General features: G+C 38.4%; 1 protein-coding gene across 1 annotated transcript in view; it reads left to right on the top strand.

Moving 5' to 3' along the window:
• Positions 1-644, top strand: part of LOC131254860 (ER membrane protein complex subunit 7 homolog) — a 31,510-nt gene extending 30,866 nt beyond the window's left edge. The window contains exon 7 of the mRNA XM_058255564.1: positions 240-644. Coding sequence (XP_058111547.1) covers positions 240-325 — 86 coding nt within the window. The 3' untranslated portion in view covers positions 326-644. The remainder of the gene's footprint in view (positions 1-239) is intronic.
• Positions 645-23,821: the final 23,177 nt, after the last annotated feature.

Raw genomic sequence — 23,821 nt, 5'->3', positions numbered from 1 at the left:
CCAGTAGAATTTTCCAAATGAGTCTGGTTTGGCACTGGGGATGATGGATATCGTCAAAGCTAGGTTATATTTTACTGTTTTTTCCAATCTATATATCTATTTTTTAAAAAGATAAAAATGGGTCAGATATGCTGGCCATGTGACACTATTCATTGACAGTCCTGAGTGCAACCCAGGGAGTCAGTTGGGTCTGATTCTGACTTGATATATGATTCTTGTTGAATGGTTTCCCCTTTCAGATCCTGAAGAAATGAAGCGGGCTCAGGAGGAAATGAGGAATCAAGGAGTACCATCAATCGCCAATCTTTTGCCTAGGAGCGGTTGAGATTGCGGTCTCTAACTCAACTTGGATGAATCTGGGGGTTGGCTGCATCTTTGATAGCTCATTACTGATGGAATTAAATGGGAAGCAAACGGTCGCCCTGAAGTGCATCATTGGAACACCCTCTTGTCTGTAACTTGGTATGACTCTACACTAGTTGGCATGAATCAACCTGATATTTGTTTTCGTTCAAGAACTAGAATGCCACAAGTTTTTATCAGCGAGAGAGGCGGCACAATTTGATCATTTTCTTGTTGCTTTGTTGCCTTGGCATGTCAGTTTGCCAAGCACCAAATTGGTTATACAAGCTTATTTCAAAGGAGCTCTAATAGCACATGGTCCTATGTTATTTTAGGTACTAGAGGCGAAGAATTTAAAGATTTAAGTATAAATTGTCCTTGATGAACTAATCTAACATTATAGAGTTGCAAATAAAAGAAAAAAAAAAAAACAGTATCGAGTACGATTTTTTATTTTTTATTTTGGTTTCAAGGTCTTAACAGTGTTAGCAGTGCATAAATCTCTTACGGCTAGGGTATTGTGAGTATCAATATATCTGGAATTACGCATGAATCTCAGATCTCTAGGATAGTGTAAAAAAAAGAAAGAAAAAGAAAGAAGGGATAGTGTATATAAATATATTTGGAATTTTAAAGGTTGGCTCTCGGAGTCCATTTTAGGTTATTGCAGATTGGACCCATTTAAAAATTGGGTTTGGGGCATAGTTAACAAAATGTGTCCGATGGAGAAACAAAGAGCCGGTTTGGGAAATGTTTGGGTTTAATTTGATCTCAATTATTTGAAGGACAGTAAAAAATTCGGTAAAAAAAAAAAAGAAAAGGAAATGCCAAAAATACAGAGCATAAATAGTTGTGTGTGTTGGGTTTTCTGACTGTCTAGTAGCGTCATCTAACCATTTGATGCACGAGGGACACTCAATCATCATTTGGGACAGTTCATTCAATAGTACCATTGGGAGCAAGCCATGGTACGAGAATCACTCATCCGATCCTAACCCTTTGAACGTAGCCAACTTGTTAGAACCATCCATTGTTTAAAGGCTGTGTCACATGGTCAGAATCATTGATCCAAAGTGCCACTTCAGAATCATAAGTATTACAAAGTCTATCGAATAGATGTTTCAAAACGATGATTGAACCTATTTTGTTTCATCGCACAATCTTGACTATCCATTTTCCCATACTATTGATTGGATGTTTAGGATCATCTGGTTAGTATGATTTTTGAACCATGGCTTGTCCCCAAGGACCTGTTTGGCATGTGGGCTTAGAAGGGATTAAGTGGTATAGAATTGCATTTGGTTTCGTGCAAATTCTATGGGACGTTTAGAGACGCTGGAAGGATGGAATTGCATTTGGTCCCACGTGGAATTTCTGGTGGACTACATCTGTGGTCTCCACATTGATGTATGTGTTTTATCCATGCGGTCCATCCATATGCATCCTTTACATGTGACATTTGTTTCTTTCAAAATTTCTGGATTTTATTTTAAAGATAAAACATGTTTTAAAAAAAAGTGTTGAAAACACGTTAACAATGTGTTGAATTTGGTTAGTCAAAAAAAAGAAAAAACGAAAAAAGAAAAAAGAAAAAAAAAAAAAAACCAAAGTTGAAACATTTTGTCAATTATATGGTTTTTTCTTTTTTTTGTTTTTAAAATTCAGAATTTTGGAATGGAGTTTTGCTAAAGGGTTTAGGGTGGGCTAGGTGAGATTTATTTGAGAGATCTGGACCCAACCCATTTTATAGTAGGAGCAAACATTTGAACTCAGATATGCTCGTGGGTCTTAACTTCAAGTCTAGGCCTATTTGTCGTTGGGTTGGGTCTGATGACCATTCAGGTCCATCTGACTCAGTTGTTAGATGCTTCATGCTTCGTGGTTCTTTAGCAATTGACCCTTGATGTGAGGAGTGGTGGTGGTTTGTTTTTCATTACTAGGTGGAAAGTGTTGCCACGTGAACGGTATGGATCCAAGAGCTTGATTCACTTTTGCCAATCAACCATTTAGAAGTTATCCCCAAATTAGTTGAGGAAGGGTAAGGCTCTTTTTGGATGACACTAATAAAATATTTCAAAATAATCTCTGGGGTAAAGAATAATTCCAAATCATTCAGAAAGGTGTTTGGGTAACACCATAACCAAATCTAATTTGAAAGAAGTCATTTTTCAATCCCCAAACGAGCGTAGGAGAATCTCCACTTTGCTATTTGTTTACTTTGCCAAACTTCATTTTGCTGGCTTATGTCATTTTCTCCTTAAATCAGTACACTTGTGGGGGACCTGTCCTGAAACCTAATGCCTGGTAATGACCGCTGGATTTTGTTCAAGGGATATATCTTTTGGTACCCCTTTTTCTCTTCACTTTGTTATCGTTATCATTGCCATTTGTTTTGGCTGCTGGCTATCGCACAATGATGGTGATGGTGATGGTGATGGAGGTGTTAGCACCATCAAGAGTCAATAAAGTTCCCCAAATGAAAAAGATCCTTTCTGTTAAGGAAATGCCTCTGAAGTCCTCTAGATGTAAATTTAGGGGTTTAAATTATTATTACTGTTGATGCAGACATCTAGGTAGCCCTCTTTGGCTCGCCAACCTGCGCAAAGAATAAACAAAGAAGATCTTGACTTGTGGCGGGGCCCTTTGATGCCCAAGTTCGGAATCTAGGTATAGTTGAGTGTCGTGGATTTAGGGCTAGAGATTGTGTACCTCTCATCATTGGGGGCCTTCTTATTTATAGGTGAGGAGATGCGGTGTCATAGAGGGCATGTATCCCTATTTAGTAGGGGTAGGGACCAATTGTAGTAGGATTCGGACTTCTTGTGCAACGGATCTTTCTACATACTTGGCTAGAATCTCGGGGTGATCCATGTGGAAGTCAGTTTTTGTGATCTTCGACCGGGAATGTGGACCGACCTAATTGAGGTCAGCTCGGTCCTCACAAAGGGCGGGTTTAGCTGCCCTGAAGTAGTCCGGGCTAGGTCACAGTCGAAATCGGTGCTGTGTTCGCCTAAGGATGGGTCTCGCCATCTTGAGATGAGCTTGCCTTGTGTTGTCGTTGATTAGTAAATGTTCCGACGTTGCGTTTAGAGATTGAGCTCGGCCTTCCACTTAGAGGTCGAGCTCGATCTTCTTCCGTGCTTGACGGAGGAGATTGAGCTCGACTTCTCTTCATACTTGGTCAAGCAGATGGGGGTCTGGTCACTGGACCGCACTAGCCGCTATTTAAATTATTGACTTGGTTCGTCGATGGTAGGTCGACCTATTTTCCCCATAACAGTAAGTCCCCCTTACTTATTAGTTCGCGTTGTGGACTAGATAAGTATGAATTCATCTAGGTCAGACAATTTAGAGTCAAATCGAGCCATGCCACCTTAGATGACAAGGGGTGGTGGTTGTGGAGCTCGAGGTGATGATGGTGTGTCTTCAGATGACGGCGTCGTTTGGTCTTCGAGCATGTAGTCGAGCATTAGCTGTCTGCGGCTCGACGCTCTAGGCGGTTGTGCGCCACGTGCCTTGTAGGGAGTGGCGCCTCCGTACGACGTTACAGTTCTCCGTGCTCGACATTGATTAAGTTCCATTAATGCACAAGGCTAGACGTGTATAAGAGGTGGTGAGGTGCCCAGGGTTTTTCACTTTTCCTCTGTGCTTTTCCTTTTTTCTTTGCTCCTCACCGAACCAGGCAATTTCCAGTAAGTCGGAAATCTCCCTTATTTCTCTTTTTTCGGCATTTTTCCCTTCTTCGGCTTCTATTTTCCTCTTTCCAGCTAGCTTTTCCTTCCAGGATGTTAGACTAGTCTAGAGTTAGGTCAGTGTTGGGAGCCTTCCACAACAGTTCGTACTACTCCCCCGAGGATACTCATTCGAATAAGGCCGTCCCATCTTCTTCAGACATGGGGGATGAAGAAGTCGGGTTTCAAGGTCTGAGTGATAAGGGAGTTCGACTGGGACCAGGGGGCCCTGATGCCGAAGTAGTGGAGGTCGGCACTTTCGGCTCCACCATGACTGAGGCTAACTTGGTTCGGGTCTGGGGGGATTATCAGATTCCTGAGTTGATTATGCTCCAAGCCCCGGAGTTGGGAGAGGTGCCTAGTCAACCTCACTCGGGTGAGTTGGCCGTTTACGTCGTGGCTCTATAATGTGGCCTTCGCTTGCCCCTACATCCCATAATCCAAAGGTTTCTTGCCCATGTGATGCTGGCTCCTGGTCAGTTGATCTCGAATGCCTGGAGGGCTTTGGTCGGCACCTGCGTTCTTTGGCAGCAAGTTGGCTTTCCTGAGCTGTCTGTAGCCGAGTTTTTGTATTTGTATAAAGTTAAGGCCAATCATGTCAACCTAGGGTGGTATTACTTTTCTGCCTGGGCCAATCAAGGAAAGGGGCTCATCACTGGCAACCCTTCGTCTAACAAGAGGTGGAAAGACAAGTGGTTCTTTGTGTCCAGGGAATGGGAGGACCTAACGATCGGGGTTCCTGCTGAGTTTGTGACTCTAGGTCGGGGGGCTGTCGAATTGTAATTAAGTCTGAGTGGAGTTCAAATTTGTTGTTGATTCTTCTCTTTTGTGTAGTGGGTTCTTCCCATGTTTGACTTGAGATTTTCTCTTCTCAGCTTCAACGCGTTGCTCGGGCATGGCTTGTGAAGGCTGCTGAATGGAGTTGGAAGGTGTCGATCACTCCTCTGACTTTGTTTTGAGTTGGGATCGCTAAAGTCACTCTCAAGCTGCAAAGTATGTTGTTACGTCTTCACCCTTCCATTTTTTATTTGGGTCGAGCTCTGGTTTACTTGTTCGTTGAAACTTTCATCCTTGCAGGCATGTCCACCAATCATCGTCCTGCTAAGAAGATGAAGCTTCCTCCAACTATCGAGTCGATAGGTTCCTGGGCGGCTCGAGCTCGTCACTGTGTAAGGGCCTTGCCAGTTTAGGGCTAGAGTTTCTAACCCGAGTTCTTTGGTATTTTGGAAAGTCCTACGGAGGACTAGGTCACCTGTTTAGAATCTCCGTATTTTCACTCTGGAATTGTAAAAATGAGCTACTTGTTGTTGCCGGGCTGTGACTTTAAGTTGAGCTTGCTCCCTCCTTTCCTTGATTAGGTCAGGTTATAAGGTCATCTATTCATTGTTCTGTTCTTCATTGTAGGAACGTGTGCGAGAGATCGAGAGTCCGAGCCCAACTGGGACGACGACCTCTGCTCTGAAGGCCAAGGAGAAAGGTATTTCTCTAGTGGTCGTTCAGACAGTGGTTCGGTATACCTAGAGAATGAGGGAGAGTTCTTCCATCCAGGCTCCTTTAGCTTTTTCAAGCTTGGTTCAGAGGTGACCCTTGATGATTTTGTTGACTGTTCACAACCCCAAGTGTAGGGTCGCGATGTAGTAATATTCTCAGTAAGACCAAGGTCGAATCCATAGGGATTGATCTTATGCGTTTCTGAAATTAACTAGAAGTAGAATTAGAAGAAAATGTAAAACTAATTCTGAAGTGATTGAGAGAGTAATTGTGAATTAAGTAATTAAAACTAAGAATTTAAATGTGGGAACTAGGGTACTAAGGATCCACTTGTAATGATCAGGAAGCTCTCTTACTTGATTCAAGTAACATAATTAGAATTGGAGTCATATCCTATGTAATTAGAAAATTTATCAATAAAAACAAATATGAACTTCCATTATCCTAATTCTCAATAAAGGAGAACTATGATAATTGGTAGAGATTTCATCACCAAACCATGCCCAAGAGATAATGGCAAACAACAGGATTTACCAATCCCATAATCTCAAAGAAGGAGAATTTGAAGATTATGAAAGATTCCATCACCCTATCATGCCCAAGGGACGATGGTGAACTACAGGACTAACTAATTTCACAATCTTAAATCAAGTAAAAAAAAAAAATTCAAAGCTATTACAGATTTACTATAATTTGAGTTACAATAAACCATTAAAAACTAAAAGTATTCCTTAAATATCAAATTAGAATCCATGGAGTTCAACATAAACATGAATCAAAGCAATAGAAACATCCCATCATGCTATAAGCTTCACCTCTTAGCCCTATCTAAGAGGTTTAGCCAACCACAGATATGATTGGACCAAAGTCTCTTAAGAAAAACATGAAAACAACTAAGAAAGAAGAAGAAAAATTCTTGACGATGGCTTCTCCACCCTTTTACTCCACTCCTTAAACCCTAGAAGATGCCTAAGAACATCATAAGGAGTTCTATTTATAGTTGTGGAACTCCAACTTTCACACCTAGTTGAAAAACTCTAGAAACCGCTTCAAATTTACGTCGTTTGCTAAAATAGACTTCGCTTTGTGTAATTTTTTAAAATAGACTTCACTCTGCACGGTTTCACAAAATGACCTAAAGTTTCAGAATATATTTTTTCAGGATGATTTCAGGATTCTTTTTCTTCACTTCAAATACTTGATTCTCTTCATTCCTTACTTGGTTCTCTTAGATCTTTGACATGTCAATTCTTCAATCTTGGTCTCCTAAGATCCGTCCCTTGCCTTGGTGATTCTTGATCATCAAATTCATGCTTTTAGCACCCATTTTAATCCAAGCTCTTAAATTCACATTGCAACATAAACATGAGTAAAATAGAACATTAAACATTATCATGTTCATAAAACTAAGATATAAATGGGGGATAATATGCAATATTTGACCCTCAACACAATCCCCAACCAGCATTTTGCTAGTTCTGAGCAAAGTATGCGAAAAATATTTCGAGAATCACAGGATAATTTCTATAAGCTCAAGTGGTTTTAAAAAAACAATCCAAATAATAGAATTTTAAAATGCAACAATGTCGTGCATTACCTTCTCCTAAACTCTAGTACTCGGTAAGTTTCATAATCAAGTTCAAAGCATCAATCCTCCAATTAGAACAATTCTAAACATTGAGTTCTATGTGTGTATAATGAAGTCTAGACTTATCACAATCAAAGGTTTAATTCCTCACTTTCATGATAACATTGATAATTAAAAGAGCATTTAGGACAACTAAAACCTAAACCGAAGCTTTCCTTATAGTTCATCTTTTAATTCCCTCTTTTATTCCTCCAGCTTTTGATTTTTCCATCGATGGCTTTCATACTATATCAACCTTTTTAAAGATCTTTAATAGGTAGCCCTTCTCGACGACAATTGTTTTTTAACGATGGGTATTTTCTTTTTCTTTCTTTTCAATTCTTCTTATTAAACATGATGGACAAATTCCCCACGTTGGTTCCTTCCATGCCTAATAATCATCAAGTTAACAATTCAATATCAAACTGACACTTTACTGTGTAAGGTAGATGTGATATGTGAGATCATGACTCAATCAATGTTTAAAACTTTTAATCGAGGATTAATGACTTAACTTAATTTTGAGATCTCCTAAGTGACTAAACTCTAAGAGACATAAGCCATCAACATTAAGCATCTTGTAATTCTAATTTTTCAATTTTTTTTCAATTTTTCACAATTTTTGCTCAAAGATTAAGAAAACACTGATTATAAGCTTGTCTAATCCACACCCCCAACCTAAAATCTACATTGTCCTTAATGTAAAAGAAATAAGCATGTAATGTAAAAGAGGCAATGAAAAGAAAAAGGAAGTGATGGAATGATAATACCTAAAGAAGAAAATTTTGATGCTTTTCCAACGATCTTAGTGTGGAGATAGGTTAGCACAAAAGACTCAACAGATAATAAACAAACTATCTTAAACAGTGGAAAACAAACTATCCTAAAACAACGGAAAGTAAACTATCCTAATCATAAATTCTTTGAAAGTAGTAAACCTAACTAGAAAAAAATAGAGGAAAGCTACTTAGTCATGTCGCAGGGTTCCTCCTCCGGCCAATATCTTGATAAATTTCTCAGTAGATTTCTCAACAAGATCATCCAAAAGCCTCTTTTGTAATAGACTTGGATGTCCTGGAGCATGAATTTCCAGAGAAATTTGTAGACCTTAGCATAAAGTTTCCTTTTAATCTCCTGAGGTGTCCAATGTACATATGATTCACCTAAGATAGAGAAAGTTTCAGAGTTAGCGCAACATGGTGAATTAGAGACTACAAGTAGATAAAATTCAGAGAAATTCTCAGTAGGTGATGTAGTCTCAACATATTCCGAAGTTTCAAACTTCGCTTCAACTTTCAGTTCCTCCTCCCTTAATGGTAAACATTCAAGATCTGTGGCTTCAGAATAAGAGTTCTCTTGGTTAGTAACAACCACCGAAGTATTATTTTATAAGGCATCCATTATTTCTTTTATTATGGGATCAATTGAATCTACAAAATATGCCAAGCGATCTTTCAAAGAGTTGAGATAGTCAGTTGAGAGAGACTTATTTTCCACATTGAGGTCTGTGATGATATTCCCAATGATTCCTTCATCTTCTCTTAGAAGAGAGGGAAACATGATCTCTTGTTCTTCACCTTGGTCAGAGTCAATTATCACCGGATACATCTCTCCTGCCTTGCATAGATAAATTGTGGATCAGTAGGCGCATTGATGTGAAGATTCTATTCATTGCTACTACTCAGTAGAGACACTATATCATCAAGGGTTGACAGCTCAGATGATGGCTTTAACTGGGTGGTTTCAAATTCCAGAGTCATATCGAGCAACTCGTCCATCTCCTTAATCATATTATAATCTAAAAAAGGGGAGTGGTCTACACACGCCTCAAAAGAGCTGGAAAGATCGATTGAAAAGGCTCATCCTCCACATTTAAATCAGGTGTGTCAGATGGATGGAGTAGATCATTATAGTCGACAACTTCCTGTACCTCGTGATCACTTTCCTGAACCATACTTGAGATCGATTCAGGGGAATTTGGGCTATAAACTCATGACTGTCATCCCAATACTCACCATCTTCTAATTCAGTATAGTTCACAAGTGGGATGGGATCGCTTTCCTCAATTCTGTTTCTAGGTTGGGTTGAGGCTCGAATAAACTAACCTCTTTCTCCTCATTGGAGCCAAGTGTATCATGTGAGTGAAGTATGTCAGCATAATTATATTTGAAAAATATCCATGTCTCTTGATCTTTAATTTGGACAGTCATCGAGATCGACTCTCTGGGAAATTGAACCATATGATCATTAACAAAATCCGACTCCTCATTCTCAATTTCAGTATTCTCCCTAATTGCATCATGTGAACTTAATTGTTGTATATCTTTTATAAGTTCTTGTAATCTTTGAAGTGTGTTTTACTGGATGAGCTCTAAAGTTTGTGTGGAATTCTGAAGTGAATTCTCTTGGATCGTTTCTTGTTGGATCTCAGAGGTATAGGACCCAAGAGAATTGTCACTATGGTGAATTGTTGATTCAACTTCCCAATCTTGATGTTTCCACTGATCATAAGTAGGGAGTTGGGAATGAAGAATTGGATTAGGTTGAGGCTGGGGTGAACTAGCCTCCATTAGCTTATCGAGGCGCGATGCAAGCACTTCTATCGTTTTTCTAATGCCAACAAAATCGTCTGTGTAACCCTGAGGTGAATCTTCTTGGATCATTTTTGGTTAGATTTCAAAGGTAAAAGACTCAAGAGAATTGTCACTATGATGTATTGCTGGTTCATCTTTCCAATATTGATGTTTCCACTGATGATAGTCATACGAGTCATAGGTGGGAGAATCTGATGGTTGTTGATACATATTATCACCTATAATATAATCTCTCATTATTTTTTTCTTATCTGATGAGTGATAATAATTCCCACTCCCATAGTTATGATAACCCCAACACTCACGTACTATTTTCTTAATCCGTAAGGTGTAATTATTCTCTCGCATATGATTGTGTAAGGATTTCTTAATTGGTGGAGCATTGTATTCCGTTTGGTTCTCGATGATGTTTTCAGAAAAGTTTTGAGACGTAGGTTGTTTTCTAACATAATCATCTGACAGCCTTTCACAATTTCTCGCATTCTCTAAAACTATCTAAACATATTGATGTTCCCACTCTTGCCTATACATGGTGAAACCGTAATCTTGAACCTAATCCTAACATAAAATAAAAGAAAAGAAAGAAAAAAAAATCCTACAGCAATATGGAAAGTAAGTAGAGGAGAAGTTAGAAAGAGTTTACCGGTTTGGAGAGTTCTATGTTAGGATCCTATAAAATAGAAAACAATGTTAGTCCCTAAAAAAAATCCAAAAAAATCCTAACCTAAAAACAAAATAAAAAATTAGTCCTAAAAATAAATCAGTTTGTAAAAACAAATTAAGAAAGTTTCTAAATCTAGAAACAAGAAGTTAGTTTCTAAAACAAATCAAGAAAGTTTCTAAATCTAGAAATAGAAAAAAAAAGTTAGTTTCTAAATCTAGAAATAGAAAAGAAAAATTAGTTTCTAAAAAAAATAAGAAAGTTTCTAAATCGAAAAATAGAAAGAAAAGTTAGTTTCTAAAAACAAATTAGGAAAGTTTCTAAATGTGGAAATAGAAAGAAAGCGAATTAGAAAGAAAGTTACCAAATTATAAGTTTCTATTTTGGGATCATGCAGAAGAAAAAGGAAAGTGAATTAGTTTCTAAAAAAGAACAAAGAAAACAACCTAGTTTCTAAAAAAAGAAAAAGGAAAGTTTCTAAAAATAGAAAGTAAGTTTTTAAAAACAAAAAAAAGGAAGGGAAATTAGTTTCTAAAAACGGATCAGGAAAGTTTCTAAAAAAAAAAAAAAAATAGTTTCTAAAAACAAATTAGGAAAGTTTTTATCGTAGAATTAGAAAGTAAATTAGTTTCTAAAATCAAAAAAGAAAATTTCTAAACCTAGAAATAGAAAGCTAAGTTAGTTTTTAAAATAATTCTTAAAAAATCCTAACCTAAAAATAGACAGTAGAGAAATCATAATCTTAAGATAATTCCAAAACCAATCAAATTTAGAAAACACAATCATTAATCCCGGCAACGGCGCCAAAAACTAGTTCACAACCCCAAGTGTAGGGTCGCGATGTAATAATATTCTCGGTAAGATCGAAGTCGAATCCACATGTACTGATCTAGTGCATTTTTGACATCAACTAGAAGTAGAACTAGAAGACAATGTAAAACTAATTCTGAAGTGATTGAGAGTGTAATTGTGAATTAAGTAATTAAAAATAAGAATTTAAAGGTGGGAACTATGGTGCCAAGGATCCACTTGTAGTGATCAGGGAGCCCTCTTACTTGATTCAAGTAACATAATTAGAATTAGAGTCCTATCCTATCTAATTAGAAAATATATCAATAAAATTAAATCTGAACTTCCATTGAATTAATTCTCAATAAAGGAGAACTATGATAATTGGTAGGGATTCAATCACCAAACCATGCCCGGGAGACATTGGCAAATAACAAGATTTACCAATCCCATAATCTCAAAGATGGAGAATTGTGAAGATTATGAAGGATTCCATCACCCTACCATGCCCAAGGGATGATGGTGAACAACAGGACTTACTAATTTCACAATTTCAAATCAGGAAAAGAAGAAACTTAAAGCTATTGTAGATCTACTGTAATTTGAGTCTCAATAAACCATTAAAAACTGAAAGTATTCCTTAAATATCAAATTAGAATCCATAGAGTTCAACATAAAAATGAATCAAAGTAATAGAAATATCCCATCATGCTACAAGCTTCACCTCTTAGCCCAAGTTAAGAGGTTTAGCTAACCATAGACATGATTGGACTAAAGTCTCTTAAGAAAAATAAGAAAACAACTAAGGAAGAAGAAGAAGAAAAACTCTTGGCAATGGCTTCTCCACCCTTTTGCTCCACTTCTTAAACCCTAGAAGATGCCTAGGAACATCCTAGGGAGTCCTATTTATAGTTGTGGAACTCCAACTTTCGCACCTAGTTGGAAAACTCTAGAAACTGCCTCAAATTTACATAGTTTGCTAAAATAGACTTCACTCTATGCAGTTTTTCAAAATAGACTTCCTTGACGCAATTTCACAAAATGACTCAGAGTTTCAGAATATGCTTTTTTAGGATGATTTCAGAATTCCTTTTCTTCACTTCAAATATTTGATTCTCTTCATTCGTCACTGGTTTTGTTGGATCTTTGGCATTAAATTCTTCAATCTTAGTCTCATAAGATCCATCCCTTGCCTTGGTGATTCTTGAGCATCAAATTCATGCTTTTAGCACCCTTTTCAATCCAACATCTTAAATTCACATTGTAACACAAACATGAGTAAAATAGAACATTAAACATTATCATGTTCATAAAACCAAGATATAAATGGGGGATAATATGTAATATTTGACCCTCAACATTGACCGCCTTGACCTGACCATTGGCCTGGGGATGTCGAGGTGACGAGTAGACATTACGGATTCCGAGGTTTTCACACATGCTTCGAAATTGGCTGTTGTCGAACTATTTCCCATTGTTCGAGATGATCGTGTGAGGAATTTCGTTCCAGCATATAATGTTCTTCCAAACATAGTCGGTGATTTTTTGCTTGGTAATGGTTGCTAGGGAATCGGCTTCACCCCATTTAGTGAAATAGTTGACTACGGCAATTGTAAATTTCGTCTACCCCTTGTCAATTGGCAAAGGACCGATGATGTCGATTCCCCACTAGGCAAAGGGCCAAGGTCCGGTCATGGGTGTTAGTTACTCAGGGGGTTGATGGGGTATTACCGAGAATCGCTGACACTTGTCACATTTTGAGTATATTGTTTGACATCTTTACTGCCAGTGCACGTGTGTTGTGCACACGCACACCACTCAAGGTGGGGCCCACAGTGATGTTTTATGGAATCTACTCCATTCATCCATTTTTCTATGCAATTTAAGGGGTTGAGCCCAACTTTGAAACATATCCAGAGATCAGGTGGGCCCCAAATCGGTGGTTTTGTGGCTGATCTTTCAGTTGGACCACTTCCCCAAAGATCTGAGGGCTGAAATTTTATGTGTACGGTTACTCTATGATCCTCAGGCCGAATATAAAGTTTCGTACCAAACGGATGGTGGGAACCCTGTGATCTTGCATTTAGGATGATTTTCAGGCTTCTTTATTTCAATCACTTGATTTTCTTGGATCTTTGGCGTGTGAATTCTTTAATCTCGGTCTCCTAAGATCCGTCTCTTTCCATGGTGATTCTTGAGCATCAAATCCATGCTTTTAGCACCTTTTTCAGTCCAAGCTCTTAAATTCACCTTGCAACAAAAACATGATTAAAATAGAACCTTTAAGCATTGTCATGTATGTAAAACCAAGTAATAACTGGGGTCTAATATGCAATATTTGACCCTCAACAATGTTCTTTGTCACAAATTAAATCGTTGTCAAAAAAGGTAATAATGGACATACAGTTATTTACTTCTGTCGTTTTGGGCATATCTAGTCATGTTAACTCTTTCATTTCAACAAGTAGCGCCTCTTTGATGCTGTTATCTGACAGAGCTTGGATCAACATCTGCTTAAACTCTCTTGATAGTCATAACGTGTTATATATACTTAAACGAGTGGGGATGCCTTTCAAATGACTCATAACATCATAGGTTACTTTTTCAACTTTATTTTTTCCTTCTTTTTCATTACTGGGTAATGTTTCGGGCATCTCGCTTTGCGTTATTTTAGGCCCATACTTTTGAAACAGACTTGCTATCTTCTTCCTTGAACACAATGTGACAACCACTGCTTTATGTATATCTATTAACGATATCCCGGTTGATTCGTCGAAAGATTTAACAGTAATCATATTGCAACTCTCTCTTCTTCTCTTTGTGGCGTTCATGCGGCAGATGATGTTCATGTTCACTCTTTTCATATTATGTTCCTTCGTGCGTAGTATCTCAAACAGACAATGCATTCACAACTTCTTTTCTATTTCTTTCTTTCTCTTTTCCTATTATACGTTCACCTATATTTATCATCCTTTGCAATATATTTTTCAATGTGAAGCAATTTTCTATCGAATGTCCTAATAAGCGATGATAATGGAAATAATTCTTTACTTTCATCTTTTCCACTTCCTCAGGGTGCTTGGATTAAGGCAATTCAATTGTTCCAGTGGTTAATAATTGGTTCATCATGGGAATGACATCTTCTTTCTTGAACGCATATCCTTCATAAGAACCATACGGTCGAGGCCATTTGTCGTTTACTCGACTTTTGAAACGATCTGTATCTTCTCTTTTTTCTGTTCTTCATCTGTTATAGGGATCAATCATTTTCTTCTCTTAGTCGACAACATTTGCTATTAACTTGCTCAGTTTTCTTCATCATGGTTTGTTCTGAAAGATTGAGCATTCTTTTAGTCATTATTTCAAGCGCATGAGCTTTCATGGCGAGGTCTCGAAAAGTTTGTATGTCTGCTGTTCACTCCCCAAGTATAGGGTGTGATGTAGTAATAAACTCGGTAAGACTGAGGTCGAATCCCAAGGGACTGATATCTGTACGTTGTCTGAAACTAACTAGAACTAAAACTAGAATGAGATGAAATTTAATTCGAGTTGTAATTTGAGTAATAAGAGTGAACACTAATCTAAAACTTAAGTAATTCAAAGGAAGGAAACTAGGGATTCAGAGGATCCACTTGTAGAGATCAAGGAGATCTTATGCCTGCATTAAGAATTATTGAATTTAAACTGAACTTACTTGATCTGGTTTCCAAGAGATGAAAGGTATATGAATTAGAATGGATTCCATCACCAAACCATGCCCAGGAGACAAAGTAAACAACGGAATTAAACTAATTACCAACCAACCAACAATGTATGAAGATCAGGAGGGGTACTGTCATCCTACCATGGCCATGGAACAATGATGAACAATAGGGCTTCCTGACTTCATAAACATTAAAAGGGGAAAGAAATACTCAAAGCCATTGCAAACCCATTGTAATTTCAGTCACAACAGACCATTAAAGACTAAGAAAAATATTCCTTTAATAATCAACTAAAATCACATTCAGTTTATGAATTTTAAATTAAAGGCACAAAATAGAATTTCCTATCTCGCTACAGGCTTCACCTCTTAGCCCTAGCTAAGAGGTTTAGCCTAGCATGATCATGCTAGAACCAAAGAAAAAAACATTAAAGGAAAGACATAAATAAAAGGAAAAGAAAAAGGCAACAAAAGGAGTTCCTTATTTTCTCCTTCAATTATCCAAGCCACGTTCCCACTCTGCTTACGCTCAGCCTCATGTCCCAGCTTCCTTCTTTTTCTTGCCACCCGTCCTCCTCTTCTCTCTCTCTCTCTCTCTCTCTCTCTCTCTCTCTCTCTCTCTTGCTTATATGGTGATGAGGTCGGCTGCAAGTGCATGAGGGTTACTGGAGTCCTGGTGAAAATCGGATGTCGTGCGAAGCCTTTACGCAGGCAGGCCGCGCACACAACACCTTTCGCAGCAAAACCACGAGACCGGTTTGTGTTTGGATATGGTCACGCCCGAGCATTCTGTCAACGTAGGTAGGGTCCAAATTTCCCTCCCAACCGTTTGGACGGTGAAGATCGGCCATCCGAACGTTGACAAGATCACGTAGTGGGCCGAAAAAATCGGGCGTCATCCGGAACTTACGGACGCTGGCTTTGCGCACGGCAGCTGCGCTGGTTCTTTGTGGGGTCCACTTCATTTATCCTTTACAAAATCCATGCCGTCCACCGGGTTCTTCTCGAAAAACCGTTTAGGAAGGGACAAATTTGGATTCAAAACGCAGTGGCCCATGAGATCTTTGCTTCTACCATTCATTCTGCGTTTGATCACATACTTCTTGTGTGTGCATGCATGGTCGCAGATGATCACCATGGATACGGTAAAACTTCTGCTCTTGACGCAATGGACGGTCAGGATCAAGCGTTTGGAGCACAATGGTGGCCCACCGAATTTCGTCCGCAGTCTCTGTTTCATACCAGAAACAGAGTTTCTGTTTTTTTTGAAGAGGAGACGGTCCCTGTATTGCCATGCACGTCTTAGTGCAAAAAGTGTACTATGTACACTTTATGATGATTATGAGAAATCCGCACCATCCATCTTGTTCCCCATTTCATTTGAGCCGTGGGGCCGAAGTTAAAGAGTATCCGGACAGCGGGTGGGCCCCAAATCAGGGTTTTATGTACTGATCTATTAGTTCAACCACTTTCACGAGGATCTAATGGCTGAAATTTGACGTGTACGGTTAGTTTTTGGTCCTCGAGCCATGTATAAAGTTTCGAGCCAAATAGATGATGGAAACCTAGTGATCTTGCATTCTGGCTGACTTTCAGGCCGCTTGAGCTTCAGTTTCTTAATTTTTGTGAATCCCTGGCATGTAATTCCGTCGATCTTGATCCCCTGGAGTCCGTTCCTTGCCTTGGTGCATTCTGAACGTTAAATTCGTGCTTTTAGCATCCCGATCCAGTCTCAGCTCGCAATTCCACCTTGCAACACAAACATGATTAAAATGGGCTATTCAACGGTACCATGTTCATAAATCCAGGCAATAACTGGGTCTGATATGCAATATTTGACCCTCAACATCTGCGCTCATTAGACCGAACGCAATTCCTGTCTCCATTGAATTCAAAGACATTTTCACTTGTTCTTATTCTTTGGGAAACTCCTACACGATGCCCCCAAGGTCTTCCATTGGTTAACAAACTTTTCTACCAGTTCGTTCTCTCTTTGCCATATGGAAACCAGTTCTGTGATAATAGCATCTCGATCAGATGAGAAGAAATTTGCCATGAAAGCATCTTGTATTTTCTCCCAAGTGCGTACAGAGTACCATCGAAATACTTTTTCGTTAAAGATGATCTAAATAATCGTAAGCAGTATTGCAGAATTGTCAAAAAGTTACCCATAGTTGTGATAAAATGCATGAAATGTTCTTTCAGAGATCCATCTCCTTTAAATTTTGAAAGTCCGGGTACTTGAAATTCCTAGGAAATGGTATGTCATTTATCTCCTGGGGATATGGTGTTTTGAATCAGAATCTTCCCGTATGTTCTCTGTCTCTTTCAATTCTGACAACCTCTGTTATTACTTGCCATATCTCATATTGTGTTATTACTCTTGATGTGGGACTCGATCCATGTGACCCTACTCTTGGTGGTTGTGAACCTTCTGGTTGTTGTTCGTGGCCATTTGTTGTGGCCATCACAGGGGGAGCCACAACTTAAGCTACATTGTGGGCAAGGGTAGCCAGTGCTTCTTAAAGACTTCTACATTTTTCCATTAAAGTTGTCTGTGCACGAGCCATTTTGGCTAAGTGTTCATCCGTAGACAGTTGCAAATTTTGACTCGTACCTGCCATACATATGGTGGCTTCCCCGTTTCCTGATTGTGTCATTACTGGAGTAGAGAAAGGGTATATCGTTGCGGGAGAATCCGGTGAGAAGGAGATTGAAAGAGGCGAGCTAACAGTCTTAGGGAGGGGAGAGGGGGGGGGGGGGGGGGGGTGAAAACCACTTTGCCAAATAAAAACTTAGAGTACTGAATTAATAAATAAATTAAAAAAATTCACTGATCTTAATAATAACATTATTGAGAAATTGATTCAAACTTAGTTCATAGGACAACCTTATGCTAAAAATAAAGTTTTAGGTAGGACAACCTAATTTCATGAACATACTAAGGATCAAGATCACAAACAAGAGATAAAAGAGTTACAAGCATTCACCACATATGCATAAGTAAATTATAATCATTCACCACATATACAAAACTTAAATCATTCACCACAAACACCAGGAGTTATAGTGGTTCGGTGTGTACACCAACTATTCTCAAACAGCCACACCTACTCCACTCCCAATAATCACAACCCACGTGATATTGGCGTTCACTAATAAACAAGGTTTTCATAGGTTTACCTTAAAGCCTATACAACTGTGATTTTAAAAGGGTTATCACAAGTAAAACCCCACGCTGAGATTTTCTGTCTATCTCAGTCAAAACCAATACATGAGATTTTCTGAATATCTAAAGGAAACCAAAATACAAAGATATAGAATGATACTTATCTTCTTCTTGAAGACGTTCTTGATGTAGCTCATAGAACCGCTTTGCTAGAAGTAGAATGTTCAATGTCCAGTAACACAAACGAGGGTTCTAGGTTCTAAATTGATTTTAAATTAATTCAAACCAAAAGCTACTTTTTTGAATCCCTTAGATCTCAAAAGAAGAGTGATTACTCTCTTTTAAACATATGATTCATGAAAAGAGATCAAGGAATTTAAAAATAAAAGTTATATAAACAAAATATAAAATACCGTGTAATAGCTTGAAGATAGTGGGGACTTCTCTCTTTCTAAATGGAGGCTTTTCTTAGCTTGGATTGGTAATTTTGGAATGAGAGAAGGCCTCTATTTATAGGCTGAAATGTTGTTGCTTTGACTCGTCTAAAGTCTCCTTCGACTTGTCTAAGAACTAACCAAATTTTAAATTTTGGGTACGATCGGATAAAACAGACTTTCGACTGGTCGAAGGCCCTGCTCGACTGGTCGAGGGCCCTCTTCAACTGGTTGAGCACAGCCTTCGACTGGTCGAGGGTGCTAAAGATTAGTCGTTGGATTTCAAGTTGAGCACTCCTCGACTGGTCGAAGGTGTCCCTTCGACTGGTTGAGTAGCCTACTTGACTGGTCGAGAAACCACCAGAAATTTCTGAATTTTGAATTTAAATCCTTGACTGGTTGAAAATAATCTTAGACTGGTCGAGCCACAACTTAGACTAGTGGAACCAAGACTTAGACTAGTCGAACTAAAGCCTAACCAAAGTATAAAAACCCACATAAGTTTAACATTTGAAAGCACCTAAGTCTAAGGTCTTTCTACGGTCATTTATACCTAAGAAAACTGGACATTGAAGTGTAAAGCTTGAATCTTCTACTTGAAGTGCACTCGAAAGTGGAACTTGATCTTCTACTAGAAATGCAATAAAACTTGAATACACTTTAGCTTGAAGAATCCATCTTCACAACTTGTACTTAAGCTTGCATTCTCCAACTTCATGGCTAGTATTTGAAGGTGAACTTTCTATCTTGATTCACTTGAAGATTCACTAAAGGGTTCATTTGAAGGTGAACTTTCCATCTTATAGTGTGAACCATATCATAAGCTATTTTGTCCCATCGAATTTGACAAACAATAGTGCGCACAACACTTACAATCTCCCCCTTTATCAAATTCGTGACAAAATACTTAGAACAACAATTGCAAAATGATGTAGCTGAAATTTCTTGAAATTTCTTCCTCTGCTACTCCCCCTCAATGTGAGCTTCTCTCTGCTTTGTACCTTGTATTACACCTATACTATAACACATACTCCCAATGCATAATTTCAACAAATATCCTTGCATTCATTATTCTAATTAATAGATCAACCTTTCATCATTCACATCAAAATACTATTTTCTCCCCCTTTTTGTCACAAATTGACAAAGGAAAGAGTATCAATGTGAACATATTATATATAACTAAATCATTAGAATAAGAACTAGATAATCATAACTGAACCAGGAAATAATCATTATAATTAAGTTCAACATAGGAGTAAAGAAAGCATTAGGAGAGTATAAAGAGAGAGTATGTTCCACGAGTTAACATGTTAAACACACATAGTTAAAAGTTATACAGCCCAGCATGAAAGAAAATCAAATCAACCTAATCAGAACCAGAGGAGGATGGAGGAGGTATAGATGGGTCAATCTGGTGAAGTCCTTTAGTAATGCGATGAAAGTATTTACGCATATACTTCATTAAAGATTTGTGACTTTCAGCCAGGTTGTCCTGTGATACCTTCAACTCAAAAGCCTTTTCCTCTAAAGATCTAAGCCGATCATTAACCTGAGAAGGCTAAAATTCAGGATCAGCTTCATCGTCTGATTCCAATTCTGTAAAAATATCATCCATAGATGTGTCCTCAGGTAATTGTGCTTCTTTTTCAACATTGTCTTCATCTCTTTGACTGTGGAGGTACTCCAAGTTCATCTTGTGAATATTTGTGTTATCATAAGGTAGGACTGCCTTAGGTGCCTCAGTCGAAGGAATGACAATGTTGCAATGGATAACAAGAGTTGTCATGCGATATGTAAATGGTGTAGAACCATGACTCAGATGAATACAAAATTGAATGATCAAATAACATATCAAGGATGGAAGACAGATAGGTAAGCCAGATGTAACGGCATGAAGAACATAAGTCATAAAGGGAGTAAGTTCGGACTTATTCCCAAAGCAAGGATACACATTTGATGTAAAGATACGATGAAGTACTCTGAACCTTGGAATCATCTGGGTGGCATGAAGAGCGTTACCATAACTCTATTCGGCATCAAACCGACATAGTTTCCAGGTAATCTCCCGACACTCAGATTCATACATTCTATCAGCAAGTGGAAGAATAGGTATGCTTTCATCATTTACATTCACATCAAGCAATTTTAAGATTAGGTGCCTATCAACTGAAAATGTCCCTTCTCTAAACTTAATAGAGAATGTACAGTTTTCAAGAGACAGTTCTCCTATTGAAGCATACATTCCTTGAGCTATGGAGCGGTATGCCGTTCCACCCCAACCCAGAATATTTTTCCAACTAACGGCAGACAAGATGAGCGAGAGTTTGAATGGAGCGATGTGATCAAGATTCACAGTCCTTTCTATGATTATATCTCTAGTACGGAGATCCCTTACATGCTCCAAATCTTCTTCGGGAGCTCTCAGGGTTCTCATCCTAACTGGAGTCATCTGGGAGGAGGAGCCACTAGGGGCCTCGTGTGAAGCCTTCCCCTTAGATCGATGCTTTATGTAGAGTTTGCAAGGGAAGATATAAATGATGGGTTTGGCTTAAATCAAATTTTTGCCCAAAATTCCTCTATTGAAAGGATGCAATTCTCAAATCAATCACAAAATGAAGATTAACTAGCATCAAGGAACCTAAATCTTAAAGGAAATAAAAAATAAACCACTTACAATGACTCTATGGAGATGGGTTCAGTGAGTCGAGCAAAGGCTAGTTGAAGAAGATGAGCAAAATGAAGAAGAAAAAGTGATTTCCCCTCTTTGAAGAAAGCTCACCTGTGCACTTCGACTAGTCGAGTACATGCTCGACTAGTCAAGGATGTGCTCGACCGGTCATGCAGCACAAAAATTTTAATTTTTTTTAAATTTTTGCAAATTTTCTTTTTAAATTATACATATACAAAAAATACATAAACAACATGATTTAATTAAAAGTGCATAAACCAATATCTTGTTTTAATTTTGAAATTTTATTCCTGTCAAGCGGTTTGGTCATAATGTCCGCAAGCTGCTTTTCTGTCTGAATATATTCTAATGAAATGCTCTTGTCCTCAGCTAATTCTTGAATGTAATGATATCGAATGTAGATATGTTTCGTACGAGAATGTTGAATAGGATTCTTTAAAATATTGATTGTGCTAGAATTATCATAATATAAGATCGTTGTATCTTGCGCAATTCCGTAATCAGTTAACATTCTTTTCATCCAAACTATTTGGGTACAAGCATTACCAGCTGCGATGTATTCAGCTTCAGCTGTAGATAAAGATACAGAACTCTGTTTCTTGCTGTGTCAGGAAACTAAGTAATTTTCAACATAAAAACATTCACCACTGGTACATTTTCTATCATCAATGTTTCCTGCCCAGTCAGCATCGGTATATCCGGCAAGTTGTATATTTGTATTATGCGGATACTAAAGACTGAAATTAGCCGTACTTGTGACATATCGAATTATCCGTTAGCAGCAATTAAATGAGATTCCTTAGGGTTAAACTGATATCTAGCACAAATTCTAACGCTAAAAGCAATATCTGGTCTACTAGCAGTTAAATATAACATACTACCAATCATGCTTCGATACAAGCGAGAGTCTATACTTTTACCTGTTTCATCCTTAGAAAGTTTGAGAGTTGTACTCATAGGAGTATCAAACTTTTTACTGTTCTCGAATCCAAATTTCTTTACCAAACCTAAAGCATATTTGGTTTGTGAAATGAAAATACCCTCTCCTACCCTCATTCCTCCCATCCCATCTCCCTTACAACAAATCCTATTCTCTCTCTCATTCTCTTTACCATTTCTCAAGCTACCATGAGCGAAAAATCTTAAGGAGATAAAAGAAGCCAAGAGAGGCCATCTCCCTACCACCCAATCTCACCATCCAACCATCCAAACTTCATCATCCACCATCAAAGAGAAAGACTAGGAGCTAAAGAAGAAGACCAATGGTGGGTGATATTAGGATTTTTCACCCTTGATTTCTATTTGAGGGCCCACCTGTGGTGGGACCCATTTTGATGTATGTTTTGTAATGCATAGAAGGAAGGGCCCATAGTGGTGGGGTCCCTCCATCGCACGTCTCTCTCTCTCTCTCTCTCACTTTCTCTCTCTCCCCTGTTTACGACCCACCATGATGTATGTATTTTATCTATGCGGCTACCCGTGGGGCCCACCTTGCTGACGTCCAGTACTGCTGGTACCATCCAGTAGACTTGGACAAAGAGAAAACATAAATATCAACTTTATCCCAAAGCTGGTGGGTCCCACATGTGTGAACCCACCTTAATGTATAGTTTCATCCCCACCGTCCAAATGATTGGGACGATGGCCCTGCTCAACTGGTCGAACACAGCCTCCGCTGGTCGAGGGTGCTAAAAATTAGTTGCTGGACTTCGATTCGAGCACTCCTTGACTTGTCGAAGGTGTCTCTTCGACTGGTCGAGCAGCCTACTCGACTGGTCAAGAAACCGCTAGAAATTTTTGATTTTTTAATTTAAATCCTAGACTGGTCGATCCACAACTTAGACTAGTCGAACTAAAGCCTAACAAAAGTATAAAAACCCGTATAAGTTTAACATTTAAAAGCACCTAAGTCTAAGGTCTTTATAGGGTCATTTATACCTAAGAAAACTGGACATTGAAGTGTAAAGCTTGAATCTTCTACTTGAAGTTCACTCGAAAGTGGAGCTTGATCTTCTACTAGAAATGTAGTAGAACTTAAATACACTTTAGCTTGAACAATCCATCTTCACAACTTGTACTTAAGCTTGCATTTTCCAACTTCATGGCTAGTATTTGAAGGTGAACTTTCCATCTTGATTCACTTGAAGATTCACTTGAAGGTTCATTTGAAGGTGAACTTCCCATCTTATAGTGTGAACCATATCATAAGCTATTTTATCCCATCGAAATTTGAAAAACAAGAGTATGCACAACACTCACAGAGATTCTATTAGATCCTTTGATACTTTCACAGGATCTTGACGATCTCAGCACAACAGCTTGTGGAGATATTGTTTGTGATGGTACAACAAAATTTAGATAAGACAATTCATTCTCTATGGGAGATTTTCCTTTCTCTTTTTGGTTCATCGAGTGACTGCAACAGGAAGGGCTGGGAAGTCTTGTGAAGTGAAGGAACTGGAGGATCGTCCTAGATACAGTGGAGGTGGAGCGAGTGTATGGTTTTCACTTGTTGCATCATGCGTGATCAGTCCTTTAATCATTCGTAACGGAACTGGATTAGTGGCTGCACAAGATCGAGCTCTTGA

Source organism: Magnolia sinica, chromosome 9 (assembly GCF_029962835.1).
Source record: "Magnolia sinica isolate HGM2019 chromosome 9, MsV1, whole genome shotgun sequence".
In the NCBI taxonomy this organism is placed as follows: Eukaryota; Viridiplantae; Streptophyta; class Magnoliopsida; order Magnoliales; family Magnoliaceae; genus Magnolia; species Magnolia sinica.
The sequence above is the reverse complement of the archived record's forward strand: the minus strand, read 5'-3'. Positions and strand labels throughout refer to the sequence as shown.